Source organism: Pipistrellus kuhlii, unplaced genomic scaffold (genome assembly GCF_014108245.1).
Source record: "Pipistrellus kuhlii isolate mPipKuh1 unplaced genomic scaffold, mPipKuh1.p scaffold_m20_p_161, whole genome shotgun sequence".
Lineage (NCBI taxonomy): Eukaryota > Metazoa > Chordata > Mammalia > Chiroptera > Vespertilionidae > Pipistrellus > Pipistrellus kuhlii.
Window position 1 is genome coordinate 47,334 of NW_023425473.1, and position 24,038 is coordinate 71,371.

The window sequence follows — 24,038 nt, forward strand, 5'->3', positions numbered from 1 at the left end:
GTACAGTGTGTAAGAAAGACAGCCTTTGAAACGAAAAAAAGTCAACCGAAAATCGGGGGCAAAAGACCAAAATTTGCACAAAAATTACCTGCAGATCTTGACGGCAAAGTAAGTCTTTTCTTTGAAGTGGGGGGTAGTCTTTTATACAGCGAATATAGGCCTAAACCTATTTTTTAACTGTAAAAATTAGGGGGGTTGTCTTATACGCCGGAAAATACGGTATGTTGTTTTTAAAATATATATCTGAGTAACAAAACTGTCTTACCAGCTCCCCCTGTCTATAAAGTTGCTCTTTCCCATCAGCTGTGGTGGTATATGTATTTCTCGTCATTCCAAGGACATTCCTGCATGCTGTATTTTTTTAAAAATATATTTTATTGATTTTTTACAGAGAGGAAGGGAGAGAGAGAGAGAGTTAGAAACATTGATGAGAGAGAAACATCCATCAGCTGCCTCCTGCACGACCCCTACTGGGGATGTGCCCGCAACCAAGGTCCATGTCCTTGACCAGAATCGAACCCGGGACCCTTCAGTCCGCAGGCCGACGCTCTATCCACTGAGCAACCCCACTTTCGGCTGTGTGCTGAGTTTTATGGCTGCTCCTGCAGCAGGAGGAGGCCTCTCTTTGGCAATCCAGGAGAAACTTGGAAATAAATGAACTTCTATGACTCAGCGGCATCCTTACCGATGCCGGAGGCTTATTGGCGTCATGGGTTTTGGTTGTGGTAGCCTGGGGACCTTTTGCAGTGGCTGCCTTCGTGTGTGTGTGTGTGTGTGTGTGTGTGTGTGTGTGTGTGTTTTGATTTCAGAGAGGAAAGGAGAGAGAAACATCGATGATGAGAGAGAATCATGGATCGGCTGCCTCCTGCACGCCTCATACTGGGGATGGAGCCCGCAACCCGGGCCTGTGCCCTTGACTGGGAATCGAACCCCTGACCTCCTGGTTCCTAGGTCGACGCTCACCACTGAGCCAAGCCAGCCGGGCTCGTTTCGCAGTCATTTTGAGGCTGTGTTACACACCTCCAATGTCCCAAACGTGCATTCATCTTCCTTTTTTTTTTTTTTTTTAACTTTTAAACATGATTTTTATTTTATGTTTGTTGTTGTGAATCCTCACCCAAGGATATGTTTCCAGTGACTTTTAGAGAGTGGAAAGCAGAGGGAGAGACACAGAGAGAAACATATCGATGGGTTGCCTCCTGCACACGCCCCGACCAGGAGGAGCTTGCAACCCAGGTACATGCCCTTGACCGGGATCCAACCTCAGGCCTCCAGGCTGAGTATATTATGATATTTTCTGTTAAAAAGGTAAGAATATAGAATCGTGTACAGGTTAACCTGATAGGACTTTATGAGAAGCTCTGTTTCCGGAAAAAAAAAATGGGTACAAAAACAACTTCCTGAAATATTCCTTTCTTTTATTGATGCTCGATTATTGTTTCACAGACATATAGAACCTTACATTGTCCCCATTTTAATGAACCAGAACAACAGTACGTGAACGAGCGACTTTCAGATAATTAACAATAGTTTAAGCCCGCGGGCTCCTTTTCAATGCCATCTATGGGCTGACACCTGTGGTCGGCAAACCGCGGCTCGAGAGCCACAGGCGGCTCTTTGGCCCCTTGAGTTTTTGGCCAAGGCCAGCTCAGGAGTACCTTCATTTGGTGAATAACCATGTACCTACCTATATAGGTTAAGTTTATTTTAAAAAATATATATATTCTACTGATTTTTTACAGAGGGATAGAGAGAAACATCGATGAGAGAGAAACATCGACCAGCTGCCTCTTGCACACCCCCTACCGGGGATGTGCCCGCAACCAAGGTACATGCCCTTGGCCGGAATCGAACCCGGGACCTTTCAGTCCGCAGGCTGATGCTCTATCCACTGAGCCAAACCAGTTTCGGCTATATAGTTTAAGTTTTTAAAAAAATGGCTCTCAGAAGAGATTTCAATCGTCATACTGTCGATATTTGGCTCTGTGGACGAATGAGTTTGCCGACCACTGGCCTGAAACAAATCGAACGTTACAAAAGACTAAACGTCGAAAAGAGAAAAGAAAAAGAAAAAAAAAAAAAAAAGACTAACCATTACGATGCATCCTACACTCCCATAATGCAATCGTTTCTCAAAAACCACACGCACGGTTTGTGTCACTCACTAGATCTCGGCACGTCTAGATGTGGTTATGTTCTGCCCAGGTCCCGAGGGTGGGGGTGGGGGGACAGGGAGGCCCCCCACGGAGCCCAGTTCTTCGGGGACTCCTGGGCATGGCGCTTGGGGTGTAACTCCCTGAGGGGACCATGCAGAACTGCCCATCATTCCTGAGACGGCACTAGCCAGTGAGCTTTCCGGTCCGGAAACGGGGCTGTCACTCCAACGCCGTTCCTCCCTCCAGTTGAAGCTCTGGGTTCTCTCTGAGGATTCGGGAGTCTGTGAAGCCTTAGGGTGGGGGACCCACAAGGTCCTGAGGTCTGACCCTGCCAAGGCATTCGCGGTGAGTTAAAGAGGTGTTTGACCCGACAGAGCAGGCTGATTTTATATATATATATTGTATATATATTTTATTGATTGTTTACAAAGAGGAAGGGAGAGGGATAGAGAGTTAGAAACATCGATGAGCTGCCTCCTACATGCCCCTCACTGGGGATGTGCTTGCAACCAAGGTCCATGCCCTTGACCGGAATCGAACCCTGGACCCTTGAGTCTGCAGGCCGACGCTCTATCCATTGAGCCACACCAGTCAGGGGCACTCAGTGTATTTTATTTTACTTTTTAAAATATATTCTTATTGATTTTTCACAGAGAGGAAGGGAGAGGGATAGAGAGTCAGACACATCGATGAGAGAGAAACATCCACCAGCTGCCTCTTGCACACCCCCTACCGGGGATGTGCCCGCAACCAAGGTCCATGCCCTCGACTGGAATCAAACCCGGGACCCTTCAGTCCATAGCCGAGCTCGCTCTATCCATTGAACCACACCGGTCATGGTTTGTTGTATTTTACTTTTTTAAAATAGATTTTTATTGATTTCACAGGGGAAAAGAGAGGTAAAGAGAGAGAGAAATATCAATGATGAGAGAGAATCATGGATCTGCTGCCTCCTGCACGCCCCCCCCCCCCAACTGGGGATAAAGCCCCACAAGCCAAGCATATATGCCCTCGGCTGGAATCGAACCCGGGACCCTTCAGTCCGCAGGCCAACACTCTATCCATTGAGCCACACCAGTCAGGGCTTGTTTTATTTTAAAAAATACATCGTTCTTGATTTCAGAGAGGGAGAGCGAGAGAAACATCCATGGTGAGAGAGCATCACGGATCGGCTGCCTCCTGCACGCCCCCTCCTGGGGATCAGCCCGCCACCTGGGGAATGTGGGGGGAGGAGGGGGGAATCGAATCCGTGATGTCCTGGTTCATGGGTCGATGCTCAACCACTGAGCCACATCTGCCGGGCAAGTTTCCAGTTTTCTTGATTGAAAACCGTCAGGCGAGCATGTGCGTGAGCTCTCGTGCATTCCCACCCCCCACCCCCACCCCCTCGGACTCTATAAACAGGTGGTTCTGTAAGCCTCTTTCTCAGCGTGCCGCAGGCTTAAGAGGCCTGCAAGCTCGGGGGCCTGCGATCTAGGAGGCCTGCCTGGAGGAGGCGGCGGGCGCGACCTTGCAAGCCGCTTTCTCAGCGTGCTTGCAAGCTCGGAGGCCCGCAATCTAGGAGGCCTGCCTGGAGGAGGAGGCAGGCGCGACCTTGTAAGTCTTTTTCTCAGCGTGCTTGCAAGCTAGGAGGCCTGCAATCTAGGAGGCCTGCCTGGAGGAGGAGGCGGGCGCGACCTTGTAAGCCTCTTTCTCAGCGTGCTTGCAAGCTCGGAGGCCCGCAATCTAGGAGGCCCGCAATCTAGGAGGCCTGCCTGGAGGAGGAGGCGGGCGCGACCTTGTAAGCCTCTTTCTCAGCGTGCTTGCAAGCTCGGAGGCCCGCAATCTAGGAGGCCTGCCTGGAGGAGGCGGCGGGCGCGACCTTGTAAGCCTCTTTCTCAGCGTGCTTGCAAGCTCGGAGGCCCGCAATCTAGGAGGCCCGCAATCTAGGAGGCCTGCCTGGAGGAGGTGGCAGGCGCGACCTTGTAAGCCTCTTAGCGTGCTTGCAAGCTCGGAGGCCTGCAATCTCGGAGGCCCGCAATCTAGGAGGCCTGCCTGGAGGAGGAGGCGGGCGCGACCTTGCGGAAGAAGCGGTGGCCCCGGGAGTTGGCTGTCTGGAAGACGTAGCCCGGCGGGGACAGGTAGCTGGCCGGGCAGACCTCCTGCTTCTTGGGGACGAAGTCGGCCGAGTACGAGGTCTGGTCCCGGAAGGGCTGGGGGCTGGGCCGGCGGGCGGGCCGGGGCCGCGCGGGCGCGGGCCGGGGTCCGAGCGCGTGGGGCACGAAGTCCAGGCGGTGGCTGGTGAGGCCGAGGAACGGGGCGGCGGCGGCGGGGCCCGGGGCCGGGGCGGCCGGCCGGAAGCTCTGCCGGGGCCCCGGGGCGGCCCGGGGCACGAAGTCCTCCTGGAAGGTGGTGGGGTTCCCGAACTTCACCGTCGGGGGCTGGTACGCGCGCTCCGGCTTGTAGAGGCGGCTCTTCTGAAGCTCCCACGCTCTGTAATCGTCTGGAGAGAGAGAGAGAGAGACAGAGAGACAGAGAGACAGAGAGAGACAGAGACAGAGAGAGACAGAGACAGAGAGAGACAGAGACAGAGAGAGACAGAGAGAGAGAGACAGAGAGAGACAGAGACAGAGAGACAGAGACAGAGAGAGACAGAGAGAGAGAGAGACAGAGAGAGACAGAGAGAGACAGACAGAGACAGACAGAGAGAGACAGAGATACAGACAGAGAGAGACAGACACAGAGAGACGAGGGAGAGGGAGAGGGAGAGGGGAGAGGAGAGGGAGAGGGAGAGGGAGAGGGAGAGGAGAGGGAGAGGGAGAGGGAGAGGGAGAGGGAGGAGGGAGAGGGAGGGGAGAGGACGAGGGAGAGGGAGAGGGAGAGGGGGAGAGAGGGAGAGGGAGAGGGAGAGGGAGAGAGGGAGAGGGAGAGGGAGAGGGGGAGAGGGAGAGGGAGAGGGGAGAGGGAGAGGGAGAGGGAGAGGGCGAGGGAGAGGGAGAGGGAGAGGGAGAGGAGGAGGAGGAGAGGAGAGGAGGGAGAGGGAGAGGGAGAGAGTGAGAGGAGAGGGAGAGATGATTTGGTGGCAGAGAGGAAGGGGGAGGGGGAGAGAGAGAAACAGACTATCTAATAAAAGAGTAATATGCAAAAATTGCCAAACCCGCTGAGACCAGTTTGGCTCAATGGATAGAGCGTCGGCTTGGGGACTGAAGGGTCCCGGGTTCGATTCCGGTCAAGGGCATGGACCTTGTTTGCGGGCACATCCCCAGTAGGGGGTGTGCAAGAGGCAGCTGATCAATGACTCTCTCTCATTGATGTTTCTAACTCTCTATCTCTCTCCCTTCCTCTCTGTACAAAATCAATAAAATATATATTTTTAAAAGAAATTGCCAAAACCGCCGGGACCGGTTTGGCTCAATGGATAGAGCGTCGGCTTGGGGACTGAAGGAACCCGGGTTCGATTCCGGTCAAGGGCATGTACCTTGGTTGCAGGTGCATCCCCAGTGGGGGGTGTGCAGGAGGCAGCTGATGGATGACTCTCTCTCATCGATGTTTCTAACTCTCTATCTCTCTCCCTTCCTCTCTGTACAAAATCAATAAAATATATTTTAAAAAATAAAAGTTTATTTAAAAAAAAAAAGAGTAGTATGCAAATTGACCGTCACTCCAAAACAAGATGGCTGCCACAAGATGGCGGCCAGCAGGTGAGGGCAAATTGTGGGTGATTAGGGCAGGAGGGGAGGGAAGTTGGAAGGGACCAGGCCTGCAGGGGAGGGCAGTTGGGGGGCAAACAGGCTGGCAGGGGAGCAGCTAGGCGTCCAGCAGGCTGGCAGGGGAGTGGTTAGGGGGTGGTCAGGCTGGCAGGCAGAAGCGGTTAGGGGCCATCAGGAAGGCAGGCAGGCAGGCGAGCAGTTGGGAGCCAGCAGTCCCGGATTGTGAGAGGGGTGTCCGACTGCCCGTTTAGGCCCGATCCCACTAAAACTGGCAGCCAGACATCCCCTGGGGGGGTCCCAGATTGGAGAGGGCGCAAGCTGGGCTGAGGGATATTCCCCCCCCCCCCACCCCGCATGAATTTCATTCATGTAGTAGTCCTCCAGCGTGTGTGTGTGTGTGTGTGTGTGTGTGTGTGTATGTTTATTGCTTTCACAGAGGAAGAGAGGGAAATGAGAGAAACATCCAGAATGAGAGAGAATCATGGATCAGCCGCCTCCTGCACACCCTACACAAAACGGGGATCAAGCCTACACCCCGGGCCTGTGCCCTGATGGGGAATTGGACGTGACATAGATCGATGCTCAAGCACCGAGCCATGCCGGGCAGGCCGGCTCCGTCCTTTTTTTTTTTTTTTTTTTTTTTTAAATATACTTTATTGATTTTTTCACAGAGAGGAAGGGAGAGAGACAGAGAGCCAGAAACATCGATGGGAAAGAAACATCGATCAGCTGCCTCCTGCACGCCCCACACCGGGGATGTGCCCGAAACCAAGGTCCGTGCCCTCGACCGGAATCGGACCCGGGACCCTTCCGTCCGCAGGCCGACGCTCCATCCACTGAGCCACACCGGCTTCGGCTGGCCGTGTCCTTTTCGAGACGGGGTTACCTTTGTAGGTGGGGATGGTGTCCAGCTTCCCTTTCTGAACCTGCCGTCTCTCCGGGGGCCGGACCGCGGCCGCGGGCTGCGCGGGGTACGGGTTGAAGTCCCGCCTGTAGGTGGTGTGGAGGTCAATGTCCCCCGATCGGGGTTTGTATTCTTCCGGGAGGTGGCGAGGCTGCTGGACTATCTCGTGGGGGCGGTAATCCGACCTGAAAGACATTATACACTGGACACATAGCCTCCCCCATCCTTTATTTAATTAATTAATTTATTTTTTTAATATATTTTACTGATATTTTACAGAGAGGAAGGGAGAGGGACAGAGAGCTAGAAACGTCGATGAGAGAGAAACATCCACCAGCTGCCTCCTGCACACCCCCTACCGGGGATGTGCCCTCAACCAAGGTACATGCCCTTGACCGGAATCGAACCCGGGACCTTTCTGTCCGCAGACAGACGCTCTACCACTGAGCCAAACCAGTTTTGGCTGATCCTTTTTTTTTATTTTTATTTTTTATATATTTATTTTTATTGATTTTGTACAGAGAGGAAGGGAGAGAGATAGAGCTAGAAACGTCGATGAGAGAGAATCATCCATCAGCTGCCTCCTGCACACCCCCTACCGGGGATGCGCCCGCAACCAATGTACACGCCCTTGGCCGGAATCGAACCCGGGACCTTTCAGTCCGCAGGCCGACGCTCTACCCACTGAGCCACACCGGTTTCGGCCGATCCTTCTATTTCTAACTAGAGGCCCGGTGCACGAATTCGTGCGCTGGCAGGGGGAGGTGTCCCTCGGCCTGTTGGGCGATCGGGGCTGTTCTGGGCAGGCTGGCCGGCCAGGGGGGGTTGGCTGTCACAGCGCACCGACCACCAGGGGGCAGCTCCTGCCACACAAGCACGTGCCCTGGACCGGAATCAAACCCGGGACCCTCCAGTCTGCAGGCCGACGCTCTATCCAGGAGCCCATACCAGCCAGGGCCAAAGGAATCTTTTAGAAAGAGGCAGTAAGGGGAAAAGGCGCTTTGATTCATCGGACGTGTCCTCGGGACATGCGACGTGTCCCGAGTGATGTCAGCCTCTCGGGGGCAGACTCCTGCTGACTCTGGACCTCACACAGTCGAGCTCTATGGGAAACAAAATGAGGTCTGGTAACACCCACCGCAGGGCCGGCGTGGCTCAGTGGCTGAGCGTCGACCTAGGAACTGGGAGGTCACCGTTCGATTCCTGGTCAGGGCACACACCCGGGTTGCAGGCTCCATCCCCAGTGGGGGGCGTGCAGGAGGCAGCCGATCCGTGATTCTCTCTCCTCATGGATGTTTCTCTTTCCCCCTTTCTGTCTGGAATCAATAAAGACCCTCTAGCCGAAACCGGTGTGGCCCAGTGGATAGAGCGTCGGCCTGCGGACTGAAAGGTCCCGGGTTCGATTCGGGTCAAGGGCATGTGCCTTGGTTGCGGGCACATCCCCGGTCGGAGGTGTGCCAAGAGGCAGCTGGTGGATGTTTCTCTCTCATCGACATTTCTAGCTCTCTATCCCTCTCCCTTCCTCTCTGTAAAAAAAAAAAAATCAATAAAATATATATTTTAAATAAATAAATAAATAAAGACCCTCTATAACAAAACCCTAACATGCAAATCAACCGAACAGCAGAACGACCGGTCGCTATGACACACACTGACCACCAGGGGGCGGACGCTCAAGGCAGGACGCCCACAGGGGGAGTGTCGCTCAGCCAGAGTGGGGATCGCTGCTCCTTCGCATTGCCGCGAAGGTGGGAGTGTGCTGGTTAGCCAGAAGCCGGGCTCACGAAGGGTGAGCACAGTGGCTGAGTCCGAGGCCTCTGCTGCAGGCGGATGGTAGGAGTGAGGGGTCCTGGATGGTGAGAGCCCTGGACTGTGAATTGATACCTGACTGCCGGCTTAGACCCTATTGGATGCCCCGTCCCCAGGCCTAAGCTGGCATCAGACATCCCCCCCCCTGAGGGGTCCCAGACTCTGAGAGGGCACAGGCTGGGCTGAGAGACCCTTGTAAGTGCACACCAGGCTTCTAGTGTATATCCTATCTCATAAAAGAGTGATATGCAAATTGACCATCACCCCAACACTCAAAGATGGACGCCCCCATGTGGACGCAAGATGGCCACCACAAGATGGCCAGCAGGGGAGGGCAGTTGGGAGGGACCAGGTCTGCAAGGGAGGGCAGTTATGGGCAATCAAGCCTGCAGGGGAGAGCAGTTAGAGGTGACCAGGCCTGCAGGGGAGGGCAGTTAGGGGCAAACAGGCTGACAGGGGAGCAGTTTGGCATCAATCAGGCTGGCAGGCAGAAGCGGTTAGGGGCAATCAGGAAGGCAGGCAGGGGAGCAGCTGGGAGCCAGCAGTCCTGGATTATTTATATTTAAATAAAAATATATTTAAATATAAATAGATTTATATTTAAATAAAAATATATTTTTTTTAAAAAAACACAAAAAGTATAAGAGTATTTTAAGCAGGGAGGCGAAAGGATTAGAGTTGAATTTTTTTTTTAAAAAAGATCATCTTGCTCTGGCCAGTGTGGCTCAGTGGATAGAGCGCCGTCCTACGGAGTGAAGGGTACCAGGTTCGATTCCGGTCAAGGGCACGTCCCCAGCCCGGGACCCTGGTCAGGGCACGTGCAGGAGGCAACCCACCGATGTGTCTCTCTCACATCGATGCTTCTCTCTCTCTCTTTCCCTCTCTCTTTTCCACTCTCCCTACAAATCCATAGAAACATATCCTCACGTGAGGATTAAAAATAAAAATAATAATAATAATAATTAAAAAAAATAAAAAAGATCACCTTGGCAGGCCAAAGTAGAGAAAAGAGGTCAGAGGAGCTGCAGATAGAACAGTCAGAACACTATGCTTTCCCGGTCGTGGTGACAGTAGAAAAAAAACAGATAAGATACAAGGGATTGCTGAAACCAGTGTGGCTCAGCGGATAGAGCGTCGGTCTGCGGACTGAAGGGTCCCGGGTTCAATTCCGGTCAGGGGCGTGCACCTTGGTTGTGGGCACATCCCTGGTAGGGGGTGTGCAAGAGGCAACTGGTGGGTGTTTTTCTCTCTCATCGACGTTTCTAGCTCTCTATCTCTCTCCCTTCCTCTCTGTAAAAAAATCAATAATATATATATATATATATATATATATATATATATATATAAAGATATGAGGGATTTTTAGCAGGTCAAGTCATCTCAATAGAGAGTCTATTTCCCTGCTCATTGTCTGTCATTCAAACGGAATCCTCATCTTTCTGTTGCTGTTTTTGTTTTGTTTTTTGTTTGTTTATTTTCTCACAGGATGACTCAGCTAGCTTTCTGTGACAGGATGGCTTCCTGAGTACGTCCACCGAGGAGTTCAGCAATGTTACTCGGACCCAGGACAGCCGGGAGGAAGAGGAGGAAGGCAGAGGGCAGCTCCGTATTTACTTAAAGGTCGTGATCCCTTCCATCTGACCGCGGTCCTCCGGGGCGTCTGGCTTGGGCTTGAGACTCTGGGCTGGGGGGACGTTGCCATACGTGGGGTAGCTTTCCAGATATTCCGTCGTCGTCGGGCAAAAGGCGCCAGAGTTTTCGTAAATCCTCGTGGTTCCATGCGGGCACCGGTGTCGCCTGGGCAGACGAGAAACCAAACGGGAGAGGTTATCTTCTCCTTCAAACACGTGTTGTGTAGTAATCTACACTGATAAAAGAGAAATATGCAAATTGCCCGTCACTTCACAACACCCGCCGACCAATCAGAAGCGAGTATGCAAATTAGCCCGGCAAATATGTAGGTGGCCCCGCCCCTCCAGCCGCTCCAGGCCTCTGGGCAACGTGCATGTAGGTGTGGAGCAACTGAGCGACGTGGGTGTGACATGAGGGGAAGGGCTGCGAGGGGGTGGAGGGAGCTACAGGAGCAAAGACTGAAGGCCCCTGAAAGAAGACTCCACCTACAGCAAAGATGGAAGGTGATGGCCAGAGCTGAGGCCTGGGTCCCGGGTGCTGGAGGAAAACCAGTGCCGGCAGCCGGGGGAGGGAAGGCCTATTGCACAAATCTTCCTGTAACGGGCCTCTAGTCTGTACATGAAAAGAGGCGATATGCTAATTTGTCCATGATGGTGTCCCAGCCCCAACCAACTGGGGACTGCGGGGGCGGGGCCAGCAAACAGCGGCACCAGGCCAACCAAGGCAAGTGCCAGCAAGTCCCCGATGGCCCTGCAGATTGGCCCTGGTCGCTGGCCAGGCCGAGGGACCCTCCTGTGCACAAATTTCACATGCCAGGCCTCTAGTTCATATAAAAACAGCTAGAGGCCCGGTGCATGAAATTTGTGCACCGGGGAAGGGGGTTTCCCCTCAGCCCAGCCTGTGTCCTTTCACAGTCCAGGATGCCCTCCGGGGGGGTGAGGGGGTAGGATGTCCGACTGCCATGGAGGCTGCAGCCTCTCTCTTCCTCTCTATTTTATATTTTATAAAAATATAAAAATTAATAATTTTTAAAAATATATATTTTTATTTAAATATATTTTAAATAAATAAATAAATAAAGACCCTCTATAACAAAACCCTAACATGCAAATCAACCGAACAGCAGAACGACCGGTCGCTATGACACGCACTGACCACCAGGGGGCGGACGCTCAAGGCGGACGCTCAATATAAATAAAAATATATTTTTATTTAAATATAAATCTATTTATATTTAAATATATTTTTATTTAAATATAAATAATTCCTCTCTATCCCTCTCTCTTCCTCTCTGAATTTCTTTTAAAGAGAGGCTCCCACCATCACCCACCACCCCTCACCAGCCGTGAGCTCGGCATCTGGCTGAGCAGGGCCTCCCCCCCCCCCCCCCGTGGGAGCGCCCTGACCACCAGGGGGCAGCTCCTGCACTGAGCGTCTGCCCCCTCGGTGGTCAGGGCACATCATAGAGACCTGTCATTCTGCCATTTGGTCAATTTGCATATTAGCCTTTTATTGTATAGGATGTTTATCATGAAACTGGGGGAGGGGACTGCTGTCCACTCACATGGCCGGCGACCTCCCTCTGGAGGAGAATACAAAAGAGGGAGGGAGCCGAAACCAGTGTGGCTCAGCTGATGGAGCGTCGGTCTGCGGACTGAAAGGTCCCGGGTTCGATTCCGGTCAAGGGCACGTACCTTAGTTGCGGGCACATCCCAAGTGGGGGGCGTGCAGGAGACAGCTGATCGATGTTTCTCATCGATGTTTCTAACTCTCTATCCCTCTCTCTCCCTCTCTGTGAAAAATCAATAAAATATATATATATTTTTAAATTAAAAAAAAATAGGCAGCTGATGAATGATTCTCTCTCATGGATGTTTCTGACTCTCTGTCCCTCTCTCTTCCTCTCTGTGAAAAATCAATAAAATATATATATATTTTTTTTAAATATATTTTATTGATTTTTTACAGAGAGGAGGAGAGAGGGATAGAGAGCTAGAAACGTCGATGAGAGAGAAACATTGACCAGCTGCCTCCTGCACACCTCCCACCGGGGATGTGCCCGCAACCAAGGCACATGCCCTTGACCGGAATCGAACCCGGGACCCTTCAGTCCGCAGACCGACGCTCTACCACTGAGCCACACCGGCTTCGGCCAATAAAATATATTTTTAAAATTTTTCTTTTAAAAAGAGGCAGCTGATGGATGATTCTCTCTCACGGATGTTTCTGACTCTCTGTCCCTCTCTCTTCCTCTCTGTAAAAAATCAATAAAAATATATTTTTTTAAAAAAAAGAAAAGAGGGAGGGGCCTGTTGGTAACATTGACGTAGTCAGCACTCTCAATCCCTGGGTCAACAGCCAGGCCCAGAGGACGGTTGCCAGGCGCGGAGAGTTGCTAGGCAGGACTCACAGCCCAGTCCTGGGACTCACGGTGGCCACCTCGGCCTTTCCTGTCACTCAGACCCAGAGCTGCTTTGGAGGGGGAAGGGGGATAGGGAGACTGAAAGAAGCCCAAAACGGGTTGAAAACTCAAGAATGCACACCTTGGGAAGGGGTCCGGGGGTCCGGGGGCTGGGAGGGACGTGCGTGGCTCAGTGGTTGAGCCTCTACCTAGCAACCAGGAGGTCACTCTTAGGTTCAGGTCAGGGTCCGGGTCAGGGTTACAGACTCGATTCCCCAGCGTGGGGCATGCAGGAGGCAGCCGATCATCCATGACTCTCTCTCATCATGGATGTTTTGATCTCTCTCCTCTCCCTTCCTCTCTGAAATCAATCCATCATAATAAAAGGGTAATATGCTGCCGAGACCAGTTTGTAGACTGAAAGGTCCCAGGTTCGATTCCTGTCAAGGGCATGTACCTTGGTTGAGGGCACATCCCCAGTGGGGGGCGTGCAAGAGGCCAGCTGATCGATGATTTCTCTCATCGATGTTTTTCACTGCTCTGTCCTCTCTCTTCCGCTCTGTAAAAAATCGATGATTTTCTCTCATCGATGTTTCTCACTCTCTGTCCCTCTCTCTTCCTCTCTGTAAAAAATCAATAAAATATATATTTTTAAAAAATAATAAAATAAAAATAAATAAAAAATAAACCGCGTGTGAACCCCGCCCGGGCCGCCGCTCACCCGCACGTGCAGATCTGACACAGGCACCAGCTCCGCATCCTCTCTGCCCGCCTGGTCCACTGCGCCTGCCTCCAGGCAGCCGCAGCCCTAGTTCCGACGCGCCCGCCGTCGCCCAGGCAACGCGGGCGCCCGGGAGACGGACGCGGTGACGTCAGCGCGCGCGCGGGGCCGACGTCGCGCGTCCCCGAGCCCCGCCCCTCGCCGCCCCACGCGCAGGCGCAGTGCCCCCGCGGAGCTCCGGGCGCCTCGAACGCGTGTGTGCGACCCGGCGAGGGTTCCGAGCAGGTGGGCGCGCCCCCCGCGCCGGGCTTCGGGGTCCCCGGCGGCGGGTGGGCGGGGGAGAAGGGCGGGGGGGACCCGGGCGACGGGAGGGGACGGGCCGCTTCCCCGCGGGGGCCCGGTTCCCACGCGCTGAGGCGAAGGGGGCGGAGACTTGGGGTGCTCCCTCCGCTGAGGGGAAGGGGGCGCGGGACCCCAGTGCCGGGCCAGCGGGGTTCGGGGGCGCGGGACCCCAAACTTTCCCTCGGGCGCCGTGGTCCCCCGGGAAGCGCGTGCGCGGTGAGTGCGGGGCGGGGAGGCGGCGGCGGCGTTGGGGGGCGCCCCGGGGTCCCCTCCGTGCACCCCGCACCCAGCACCCCGCCACCCAGCGCCCCGGGGTGCCTCGCAGCCGCCCCCACGCCGGGTCGGGCAGGTGCCGCCCCCACGCCGGGTCGGACAGGTGTGCGCGTCAGGGCGGCGCCCGGACTTGGGCCGCGGTGGGTGCGGTGTCCCTTCTCCCGGGAACTTCCATCGACTTCCGGGGTGCGGCACCCAAGCTATCCCGTCCGCACCTCCCAGCGATTTTATTTTATTATTTCATTTTAAATTTTATTTTACTTTTTATTTTATTTTATCTATTTTATTTTACTTTATTTTTATTTTATATTTTATTTATTTTATTTTTTATTTTATGTTAACCTATTTATTTTATTTTAACTTATTTTATTTTACTTCTTTATTTTATTTTGCTTATTCTATTTTTTATTTTATTTATTTTATTTTTTATTTTATTTTAAGTTATTTTACTTTGTTTATTCTATTTTTTATTTTATTTTAACTTCTTTTATTTGTTTATTCTTTTATTTTTTATTTTAATGTATTATTTAATTTATTATTTATTTTATTACATTATATTATTTTCTTTTATTTTATTTTATCTTAATGATTTGAACCCCCAGCCCTGGAGCTAAAGGCGCCCCCTGGCCTCAGTCCCTGTGCCCTCTCCCTTCAGGCAGCCATGGTGCCCAATAGCTTGGAGAAGATGGTGCAGCTGCAGCGGAACCCCGCGAACATCAGGAACATCTGCGTGCTGGCGCACGTGGACCACGGTGAGGAGCAGCCAGGGTGCGGGTCCGGGTCCGGGTCCGGGTCCGCGTCCAGGGTCCGGAAGGCAGGGTCCGCCCCCCCCAACCCCCGGGGGTGTCCTCGGGGTGAGGGGCGGGACTTCCGGCCTTTGATGTCTGAGACTGACTTGGTGAAACTTTGCAAATCAAGGCAGCTGGCCGGTGATTTGCATTCTGGCGTGTTGCCTTGTTTTCTACAATAAATGAGAATTTGAGTGTTAAAACTTGAGTGTTGCCCAAACCGGTGTGGCTCAGTGGATAGAGCGTCAGCCTGCGGACTAAAAGGTCCCAGGTTAGATTCCGGTCAAGGACATGTACCTTGGTTGCGGGCACATCCCAAGTAGGGGGTGTGCAAGAGGCAGCTGATCGATCATTCTCTCTCATTGATTTTCTAACTCTCTCTTCCTTTCTGTAAAAAAGAATCAATAAAATATATTAAAACAAACAAACAAAACTTGAATGTTAAAACTGTGCAGGATGCTTGAAATTGCCCAGTGCAGCTTTCAGAGAGAAAAAAAAAAGTGATTTATTGTGCAAGGGTTTATTGTCCTGATATGTGAAGGGTTTGCATTGAGAGTCGTCGTCGTTGTCACGGTAACGGATGTCAGATGATTTTATTGTTTTTTGTTTGTTTGTTTTCTTTCCCCCTCATCTGAGGATATTTTTTCCGTGGATTTATTTTATTATTCTTTTTAAAAAATATATTTTATTGATTTTTTTTTTTACAGAGAGGAAGGGAGAGGGATAGAGAGTTGGAAACATCGATGAGAAAGAAATATTGATTAGCTGCCTCCTCCTGCCCAACCCCTATCGGGGATGCGCCTGCGACCATAAATTAAAAATCAGTGGGTTTAAATGAATGCTGTTACTTTAACAGGCAAAACGACCCTGGCCGACTGCCTCATATCCAGCAACGGAATCATCTCCAGCCGCCTGGCAGGCAAGGTAGGTCATGGTAGTCGACGCGCACGTGTTGCCTCTCAGCGACCCTGAGTCTCAGCCCTGCGGTGAATCCTCGGCTGTGCGCTCAGCGGTCCCGGAAGCACCACACGTCAGGCAGACCCTGGCACCGTGTGGCCATTTTCCAGACAGAGAGACTCTCCCCAGGCAGCTGTGTTGAGTGTTTTGAGGGGGAAAAGCAAAACAAACAAATAAATAAATAAATAACCAACCAACGGCCTGGGCGAGTCTGTGTTGAAGAAGTGGCGTTGGAAGACGTTTAAGTTTAAAACGTGTGGCTTTGCTGAGGCCGGTGCGGCTCAGTGGGTAGAGCGTCGGCCTGCGGACTGAAAGGTCCCGGGTTCGATTTCCGGTCAAGGGCATGGACCTTGGTTGCGGGCACATCCCCGGTAGGGGGTGTGCAAGAGGCAGCTGGTCGATGTTTCTCTCTCATCGACGTTTCTAGCTCTCTATCCCTCTCCCTTCCTCTCTGTAAAAAAAAATCAATAAAATATATTTTAAAAAAAAAAATAAATAAAAAAATAAAATGTGGCTTTCCAAAGAAATGTCAATCGTTGTCCTGTTGATGGTTAGCTCTGTGGACTAGTGAGTTTGCTGCCCCTTGGGTTAGGGTATTGGTGCTGATTTTGGTTCATCCTCACCCAAGGATATTTTTCCCATTGATTTTTATTATTTTTATTTTATTTTATTTTTTATTTCATTTTATCTTTTTACAGAGAGGGAGGGAGAGGGATAGAGAGCTAGAAACATCGATGAGAGAGAAACATCGACCAGCTGCCTCCTGCACACCCCCTATCGGGGATGTGCCCGCAACCAAGGTCCATGCCCTTGACCGGAATCGAACCCAGGACCTTTCAGTCCGCAGGCCGACGCTCTATCCACTGAGCCACACCGGTTTCGGCTTCCCATTGATTTTTAGAGAGAGTGGAAGGGAGGGGGAGAGACACAGAGAGAGAAACATCCATGTGAGAGAGACTTCGTTGATTGGTTGCCTCTCCCCCAACGGGGCCAGGGATTGAGCCTGCAACTGAGGGACAAGCCTTTGACGGGAATCGATAAAGTAAAAAAATGTAAAAATCAATAAAATAAAAAATAAAAAAAGTAAGCACCTAACACCAAAGTCTTAATCGTCCCTCTTGACCGTGACGTGTCAGTCCGTGGGGAGTAAGGCGCCTGTGCTCTCTTCCCATATACAGCTGCGGTACATGGACAGCAGGGAGGACGAGCAGGTCCGGGGCATCACCATGAAGTCCAGTGCTATCTCCCTGCACTACGCACAGGGTAAGGCCGTCTCTCCCTTTTTTCCCCTTTAATGTATTTTTATTGATGTCAGGGAGGAAAGAAGAGGGAGAGAGGGAGGGAGAAACATCATGATGTAAGAGAATCATGGATCAGCTGCCTCCTGCACGCCCCCTACTGGAGATCAAGCCCGCAACCCAGGCCTGTGCCCCTTGACCGGAATAGAACCCGGGCCGAAACCGGTTCGGCTCAGCGGTAGAGCGTCGGTCTGCAGACTGAAGGGTCCCAGGTTCGATTCCGGTCAAGGGACATGTACATTGGTTGCGGGCACATCCCTGATGGGGGGTGTGCAAGAGGCAGCTGGTTGATGTTTCTCTCATCGATGTTTCTAGCTGTCTATCCCTCTCCCTTCCTCTCTGTAAAAAATCAATAAAATATATTTAAACAAAAACAAAAACAAAAAAACCTGGGACCCTTCAGCCTCCAAGCCGATGCTCTATCCACTGAACCCAGTAGGGGGCATCTAGGAGGCTGTCAGATTAATGATTCTCTGTCATTGATGTTCCTCTCTCCCTCTCCTTTTCTCTCTGAAATCAACTCTATATTATAAAAGTGTAATATGCTAAGTGTCCGACCCTCCATTTGATTGTTCGATGACCGTTCCACCAGTCGCTATGACACTCACTGACCACCGGGGGGGGGGGGGGCGCAGATGCTCCAACCAGTAGGTTATATTGCTGCTGGGTCCGGCCCATCAGGACTAGGTAAGGCAGACTGAACACACCCTGGAGCCCTCCTATGGTACCTCCCTGGCCGGCCAACCTCCCACGGTACCACCCTAGCAGCCAGCCCCCAATCACCCCGGTCAGCATTGGGCAAGATGGCACCCATCAGCCCCAATCGGTGGCCAGGCACCCCACCCGTGCACGGATTTGCGCACTGGCCCTCTAGTAAAAATGTATTTAAAAAAAAATGAGCTCACAGCCCTTCGCTCCCACGGCCGACACTGAGTCTAACCACTGAGCAGCCCAGCCAGGGCGAGTCCGAATATATTACGCAGACGCTGTTTGGAGCCAGCAGCCGCGGGGGAGCCTTGAGGCAGCGCGCTGTGTACCCGCAGGGCTGACGGCGTCCGTCCTCCCTCCCTCCCTCTCCGCTCCAGGCGCCGAGGAGTACCTCATCAACCTCATCGACTCCCCCGGCCACGTGGACTTCTCCTCCGAGGTGTCCACGGCCGTGCGCATCTGCGACGGGTGCCTCATCGTGGTGGACGCCGTGGAGGGCGTCTGCCCGCAGGTACGGGGCTGTGCTGTGGTGCGGACACGTGTAGGCGGGGAGGGAGGCAGGGAGAGGAGCTGACTGCGCGTGGCCGTGTGCACGTAGGCACTTCACTGACAGCCCCCCGACCGGCGTGGCCCCGTGGACAGAGCATCCACCTGCGGACTGGAGGGTCCCGGGTTCAATACCGGTCAACGGCACAGGCCCAGGTTGTGGGTTCGATCCCCAGTGTGGGGCGTGCAGGAGGCAGTCGATCCATGATTCTCTCTCATCATGGATGTTTCTCTCTCCTCCTCCTTCGAAATCAATAAAAATATATTCTTTGAAAAAAAAAAAAAAAGAAAGAGCCGAAACCAGTGTGGCTGAGTGGTAGAGCGTCGGTCTACGGACTGAAGGGTCCCGGGTTCGATTCCGGTCAGGGGCAGGTACCTTGGTTGCGGGCACATCCCTGGTAGGGGGAGTGCAAGAGGCAGCTGGTTGGTGTTTCTCTCTCATCAACATTTCTAGCTCTCTATCTCTTTTCCTTCCTCCTCTCTGTAAAAAATCAATAAAATATATTTAAAAAACAAATTTCACTGACAATCACTGGTTTTACATTTTACATTTGATAACATCGCAGTCTGTGATGGTGTTACCTCACCTAAGTTTTCAGGATGACTTTAACTTCAGATTTATTTAAAAAAATATATATGTTATTGATTTTTTACAGAGCGGAAGGGAGAGGGATAGAGAGTAAGAAACATCGATGAGAGAGAATCATCCATCAGCTGCCTCCTGCACACCCCCTACTGGGGATATGCCCGCAACCAAGATACATGCCCTTGACCGGAATCGAACCCGGGACCTTTCAGTCTGCAGGCCGACGCTCTATCCACTGAGCCACAGGGGTCAAGGCTAGTTATTATTTCTTTTTTGTATTATTATTTATACAAATTGGTATTGATTTCAGAGAGAAGGGAGAGGAAGAAAGAGAGAGAAATACCAATGATGACAGAGAATCACCGACCGGCTGCCTCCTGCACGCCTCCTACTGGGCATCCAGCCCACAACCCGGGCATGTGCCCTTGACTGGAATCGAACCTGGGACCCTTCAGTCCGCAGGCCATTGCTCTACCCACTGAGCCAAACCAGCCAGGGCGGGAATGAGCTGATTATCAATCAGGATTTCTCTAACGTGCTTTAACGAGTCCCAGTCACGAGGTTTCCGTTTTCCTTTCCGTTTCCACCAGACGCAGGCCGTTCTGCGCCAGGCCTGGCTCGAAAACATCCGGCCCGTGCTGGTGATCAATAAGATCGATCGCCTGATCGTGGAGCTGAAGTTCACCCCGCAGGAGGCCTACTCCCACCTCAAGAACATCTTGGAACAGGTATCGCATCCTTTATATTACTGTGCTAACTCAAAAATCAGGGCTCAAGCCAGGACCGGCGTGGCTCAGCGGATGGAGCGTCGGCCTGGGGACTGAAGGGCCCCGGGTTCGATTCCGGTCAAGGGCATGGACCTTGGTTGCGGGCACATCCCCGGTGCAGGGTGTGCAAGAGGCAGCTGGTCGATGGCTCTCTCTCATCGATGTTTCTAACTCTCTATCCCTCTCTCTTCCTCTCTGTGAAAAATCAATAACATATATTTAATAAATAAATAAATAAAACAGAAATCGGGGCTGGAGGGAGAGTTGTAAGGACGTTGCCGTGTGGAGTCTGAGGCGCGGCTCTGGGACATTCGCTTCCTTAGACGTTCCTTACTCTCCCCCTTACGAGTCCCACGCGCTGGAATCATCAGACTGCAGCGGAGACAGCGGCACACGCCTCCTCTCGGGGTCCCCGCCCGCCGGAAGTGTCCTCACTGAGGCACGAGGCTCGGACAGTAGGTTTCCGTGCTGTCGTGTTTGAAATCTTTTTTCTTTTTCTTTTTTTTTTAAATATATTTTATTGATTTTTTACAGAGAGGAAGGGAGATAGATAGAGAGCTAGAAACGTTGAGGAGAGAGAAACATCGACCAGCTGCCTCCTGCACAACCCCCACCGGGGATGTGCCCGCAACCAAGGTACGTGCCCTTGACCGGAATCGAACCTGGGACCCCTCAGTCCGCAGGCCAATGCTCTACCACTGAGCCACGCCGGTTTCGGCTTGTTTGAAATCCTGTAGTTCTGGTTCCACAGGGAGGCGATGTTAGCAGGCTGTGTGGTTTTGTGATGAGCCGTGTTGAGAAGAAATGGCTCCTCTCAAGCGTTCATTCATTTTATTCATCAGGCTTTACAGTGTAGGGGTGTCGAACTCAATCAGAGAAGGGGCCAAAATCTAAAATCCAGCCTAAATCGCGGGCCGAATGGTTTACTGAACAGTCATAAACTGTCATTGTGATGGAAACGCAGTGGAGTGCAGTGATGACAGCGCGGTGCGGGCCACATTGCAAGGCCTGGCGGGACGGATTTGGCCCGCGGGCCTTGTGTTTGACACATGTGCTTTACACGGTCAGACGCGAGGCCTGCTGCGGAAAATCCATGTGAGCGCAGGCCTGCCTTCCCCCGGCAGCCGGCACCAGCTGCCCTCTGGCACCCGGCCCCGGGCTTCCCTCGCAGCCCAAGCTTCATCCCGAAAGGCATCCGGTCTAAATGGCATATTATACTTTTATTGTTATAGACCGGAGGCCTGGTGCCCGGATTCGTGCACTGGCGGGGTCCCTCGGCCTGGCCTGTGCCTTCTCGCAATCTGGGGCCCCTGGGGGGATGTCGGACTGCCTCGGTTTCGGCCTGATTCCTGCAGGCCAGGCCGAGGGACCCCACCGGTGCACGATTCTGTGCGTTGAGGTCTGCCTCCTAGTGGTCAGTGCACGTCATAACTACCAGTTGAACGGTTGCGCAGGCCTTTTTTTTCTTTTCTTTTCTTTTTTTAATATATTTTATTAATTTTTTTGTAGAGAGGAAGGGAGAGGGATAGAGAGCTAGAAACGTCGATGAGAGAGAAACATCAACCAGCTGCCTCTTGCACACCCCCTACCGGGGACGTACCCGTAACCAAGGTCCATGCCCTTGACCGGAATCGAACCTGGGACCTTTTAGTCCGCAGACCGACGCTCTACCACTGAGCCAAACCGGTTTCGGCAAGGCTTTTATATATATATATATATAGATAGATAGATAGATAGATATAGATGTTGAATAAATGGATTCTTGGATGCTAGAGATGGTGCATGCAATGACAGACTGGTCAGAGTCAGTCCCTGTTTTCAGAGGTCTCCCGGTGTGGAGGGCAGACGGACAGGTACACAAGGGCTATTGGGAGATCGATGAGATGAGCCAAGTGTGACCTGCGACCCCAGGTGAGGCCGTGCTCTTTTAAAAAATGTATTTTATTGATTTATCACAGAGAACAAGGGAGAGGGAGAGTTAAAAACATTGCTGAGCGAGAAACATCCATCAGCTGCCTCCTGCACACCCCCTACTGGGGATGTGCCCAAACCAAGGATATTTCTTTCTCTTCGATGTTTCTAACTCTCTTATCCCATTGGTTGACAAACTCATTAATCAACAGAGCACAAACCGCAGCTTGCTAGCATGTGGCTCATGAGGACGCCAGTTTACCGACCATGGCTCTATCCTCTCCCTTTCTGTAAAAAAAATCAGTAAAATATAAATTAAAAAAAAAAAATAGCCGAGACCGGTTTGGCTCAGTGGTAGAGCGTCGGTCTGCGGACTGAAAGGTCCCAGGTTCGATTCCCGTCAAGGGCATGTACCTGTGTTGCGGGCACATCTCCGGTAGGGGGTGTGCAAGAGGCAGCTGGTTGATGTTTCTCTCTCATCGATGTTTCTAGCTCTCTCTCTCTCTCTCCCTTCCTCTCTGTAAAAAAAATCAGTAAAATATAGCTGAAACCGGTTTTACTCAATGGATAGAGCGTCGGCCTGGGGACTGAAAGGTCCCAGGTTCAATTCCGGTCAAGGGCATGTACCTTGGTTGCGGGCAAATCCCCAGTGGGGGTTATGCAAGAGGCAGCTGATTGATGACTCTCTCTCATTGATGTTTCTAACTATCTCTCTCCCTTCTCTGTACAAAATCAATAAAATATATATATTTTTTAAAAATCAGTAAAATATAAATTAAAAGGGAAAAAAAAGAATGACGTTCAGGAGCCTTTCAGCCTAGCTCTGCTGGGCCGGAAAGAACCGGTCGGTAAAGCGGAATGCTTTATCGTTGTCAATGCCAACGCGTCCTGATCCCAGGCAGCGGCCGACGGATGGTTCTAGGCTTAGCCCCTGCTTCGTCACGGGGCCTCCCGCTCTGGGCGCCAAGCACCCGATTGACACGCTGCCGTCTCACCATCTCTCCTAGATCAATGCGCTCACGGGAACTCTTTTTACTTCCAAAGTCCTAGAGGAGAGAGCGGAGAGAGAGAGCGAGGCCCCCGGGGCGCCCGGGGCCGGCCCGGCCGAGCAGGTGTACGACTGGAGCGCGGGCCTGGAGGACACGGACGACTCCCACCTCTACTTCTCCCCGGACCAGGGCAACGTGGTCTTCGCCAGCGCCATCGACGGCTGGGGCTTTGGGTGAGCGTCCCCCTGCCCGGCCTCGCTGGGCTCCGGCACCGCCGACACACACCGAGTGGCCAGAACAGGATGAGCTGTGAGCACATAACCGTCCGGCCACTCCGTGTCTGTCCTATAGAATAAAAGGCTCATGTGCAAACGGTCCCCTCGACCAGGAGTCCGACCAGCAGGCAGGCCGGCCCACCGCCCACGTCCCCTCCCCCTGGCCAGGCTGGCCGGCCCCCACCCATGCACGAATTCATGCACCGGGCCTCTAACATATATACATACACATACACTGAGTGGACAGATGATGATGATCTCTGAACGCATAATAATCTGGCCACTCAGTGTCTGTCCTATAGAATAAAAGGGTAATGTGCAAATGGTCCCCTCGACCAGGAGTTCGACCAACAGGCAGGTCGGCCAACCGCCCATGTCCCCTTTCCTGGCCAGGCTGATCAGACTCCACCCATGCACAAATTCATATATATGTATACACACACACACACACACACACACACACACACACACACCCGTGCTCGCCAGCCATGAGCCCTGCTTCCGGCTGAGCAACGTTCCCCCTGTGGGAGCGCGCTGACCACCAGGGGGCAGATCCTCTGTTGGGCGTCTGCCTCCTGGTGGTCAGTGCGCATCATAGCGACCGCTCATTCCAACGTTCTCTTAATTTGCATATTAGCCTTTCATGATATAGAATATACACTGAGTGGCCAGATTATTATGCGTTCAGAGATCATCAGAATCTGGCCACTCAATGTATATGTATTTTGTTTAATTTTTTATTTTTCATTAATGGCAGTGAGGAAGGGAGAGGGAGAGAGAGAAAAACATCTATAAGGAGAGAGAATCATGGATCGGCTGCCTCCTGCACGCCCTACACTGGGGATCGAGCCTGCAACCTGTGCATGTGCTCTGCCCGGGAATCGAACCCGGGACCTCCTAGTTCCTAGGTCGATGCTCAGCCACTGAGCCACACCAGGCTACACAGCTGATTTTTCAAATGGGACTTTATGTTTGTTTGTTTTTTGTTTTGTTTTTAAATATATTTTTATTGATTTTGTGCAGAGAGGAAGGGAGTGAGATAGAGAGTTAGAAACATCGATGAGAGAGTCATCGATCAGCTGCCTCTTGCACACCCCCCACCGGGGATATGCCCGCAGCCAAGGTACATGCCCTTGACCGGAATCGAACCCGGGACCCTTCAGTCCCCAAGCCGACGCTCTATCCACTGAGCCACACCGGTCTCAGCGACTTTATGTTTTGAGAGAATTGTAGATGCACCACAGTTGTAAGAAAGAATATTGATTCTCTTTTTACTGCTCCCCGAA

The 24,038-nt window shown here is 52.2% G+C and overlaps 2 protein-coding genes across 2 annotated transcripts in view; one reads left to right on the forward strand and one right to left on the reverse strand.

Moving 5' to 3' along the window:
* Positions 1 to 4,142: 4,142 nt before the first annotated feature.
* Positions 4,143 to 13,505, reverse strand: LOC118720344 (stabilizer of axonemal microtubules 2-like). Its single transcript, XM_036440158.2, has 4 exons — positions 13,313 to 13,505; positions 10,173 to 10,355; positions 6,732 to 6,934; positions 4,143 to 4,638 (listed from the first exon to the last, which is right to left on the reverse strand). The coding sequence occupies exons 1-4, from the start codon at positions 13,348 to 13,350 to the stop codon at positions 4,178 to 4,180; spliced, it is 885 nt and encodes a 294-aa protein (XP_036296051.1). The 5' UTR covers positions 13,351 to 13,505; the 3' UTR covers positions 4,143 to 4,177.
* Positions 13,506 to 13,517: 12 nt separating this feature from the next.
* Positions 13,518 to 24,038, forward strand: part of EFL1 (elongation factor like GTPase 1) — a 38,842-nt gene continuing 28,321 nt past the window's right edge. Inside the window, exons 1-7 of the mRNA XM_045582457.1 lie at positions 13,518 to 13,597; positions 14,583 to 14,679; positions 15,572 to 15,639; positions 16,851 to 16,935; positions 18,056 to 18,189; positions 19,401 to 19,538; positions 22,496 to 22,710. Coding sequence (XP_045438413.1) covers positions 14,589 to 14,679; positions 15,572 to 15,639; positions 16,851 to 16,935; positions 18,056 to 18,189; positions 19,401 to 19,538; positions 22,496 to 22,710 — 731 coding nt within the window. The 5' untranslated portion in view covers positions 13,518 to 13,597; positions 14,583 to 14,588. The remainder of the gene's footprint in view (positions 13,598 to 14,582; positions 14,680 to 15,571; positions 15,640 to 16,850; positions 16,936 to 18,055; positions 18,190 to 19,400; positions 19,539 to 22,495; positions 22,711 to 24,038) is intronic.

Coding starts and splice junctions, on each gene's coding strand:
- LOC118720344 (XM_036440158.2), bottom strand. CDS start 13,350: ATGCGGAGCTGGTGCCTGTGTCAGATCTGCACGTGCGG. Junction 10,356..13,312: donor TGTCAGATCTGCACGTGCGG/GTGAGCGGCGGC, acceptor TCGTCTGCCCAG/GCGACACCGGTGCCCGCATG. Junction 6,935..10,172: donor GAAGGGATCACGACCTTTAA/GTAAATACGGAG, acceptor AATGTCTTTCAG/GTCGGATTACCGCCCCCACG.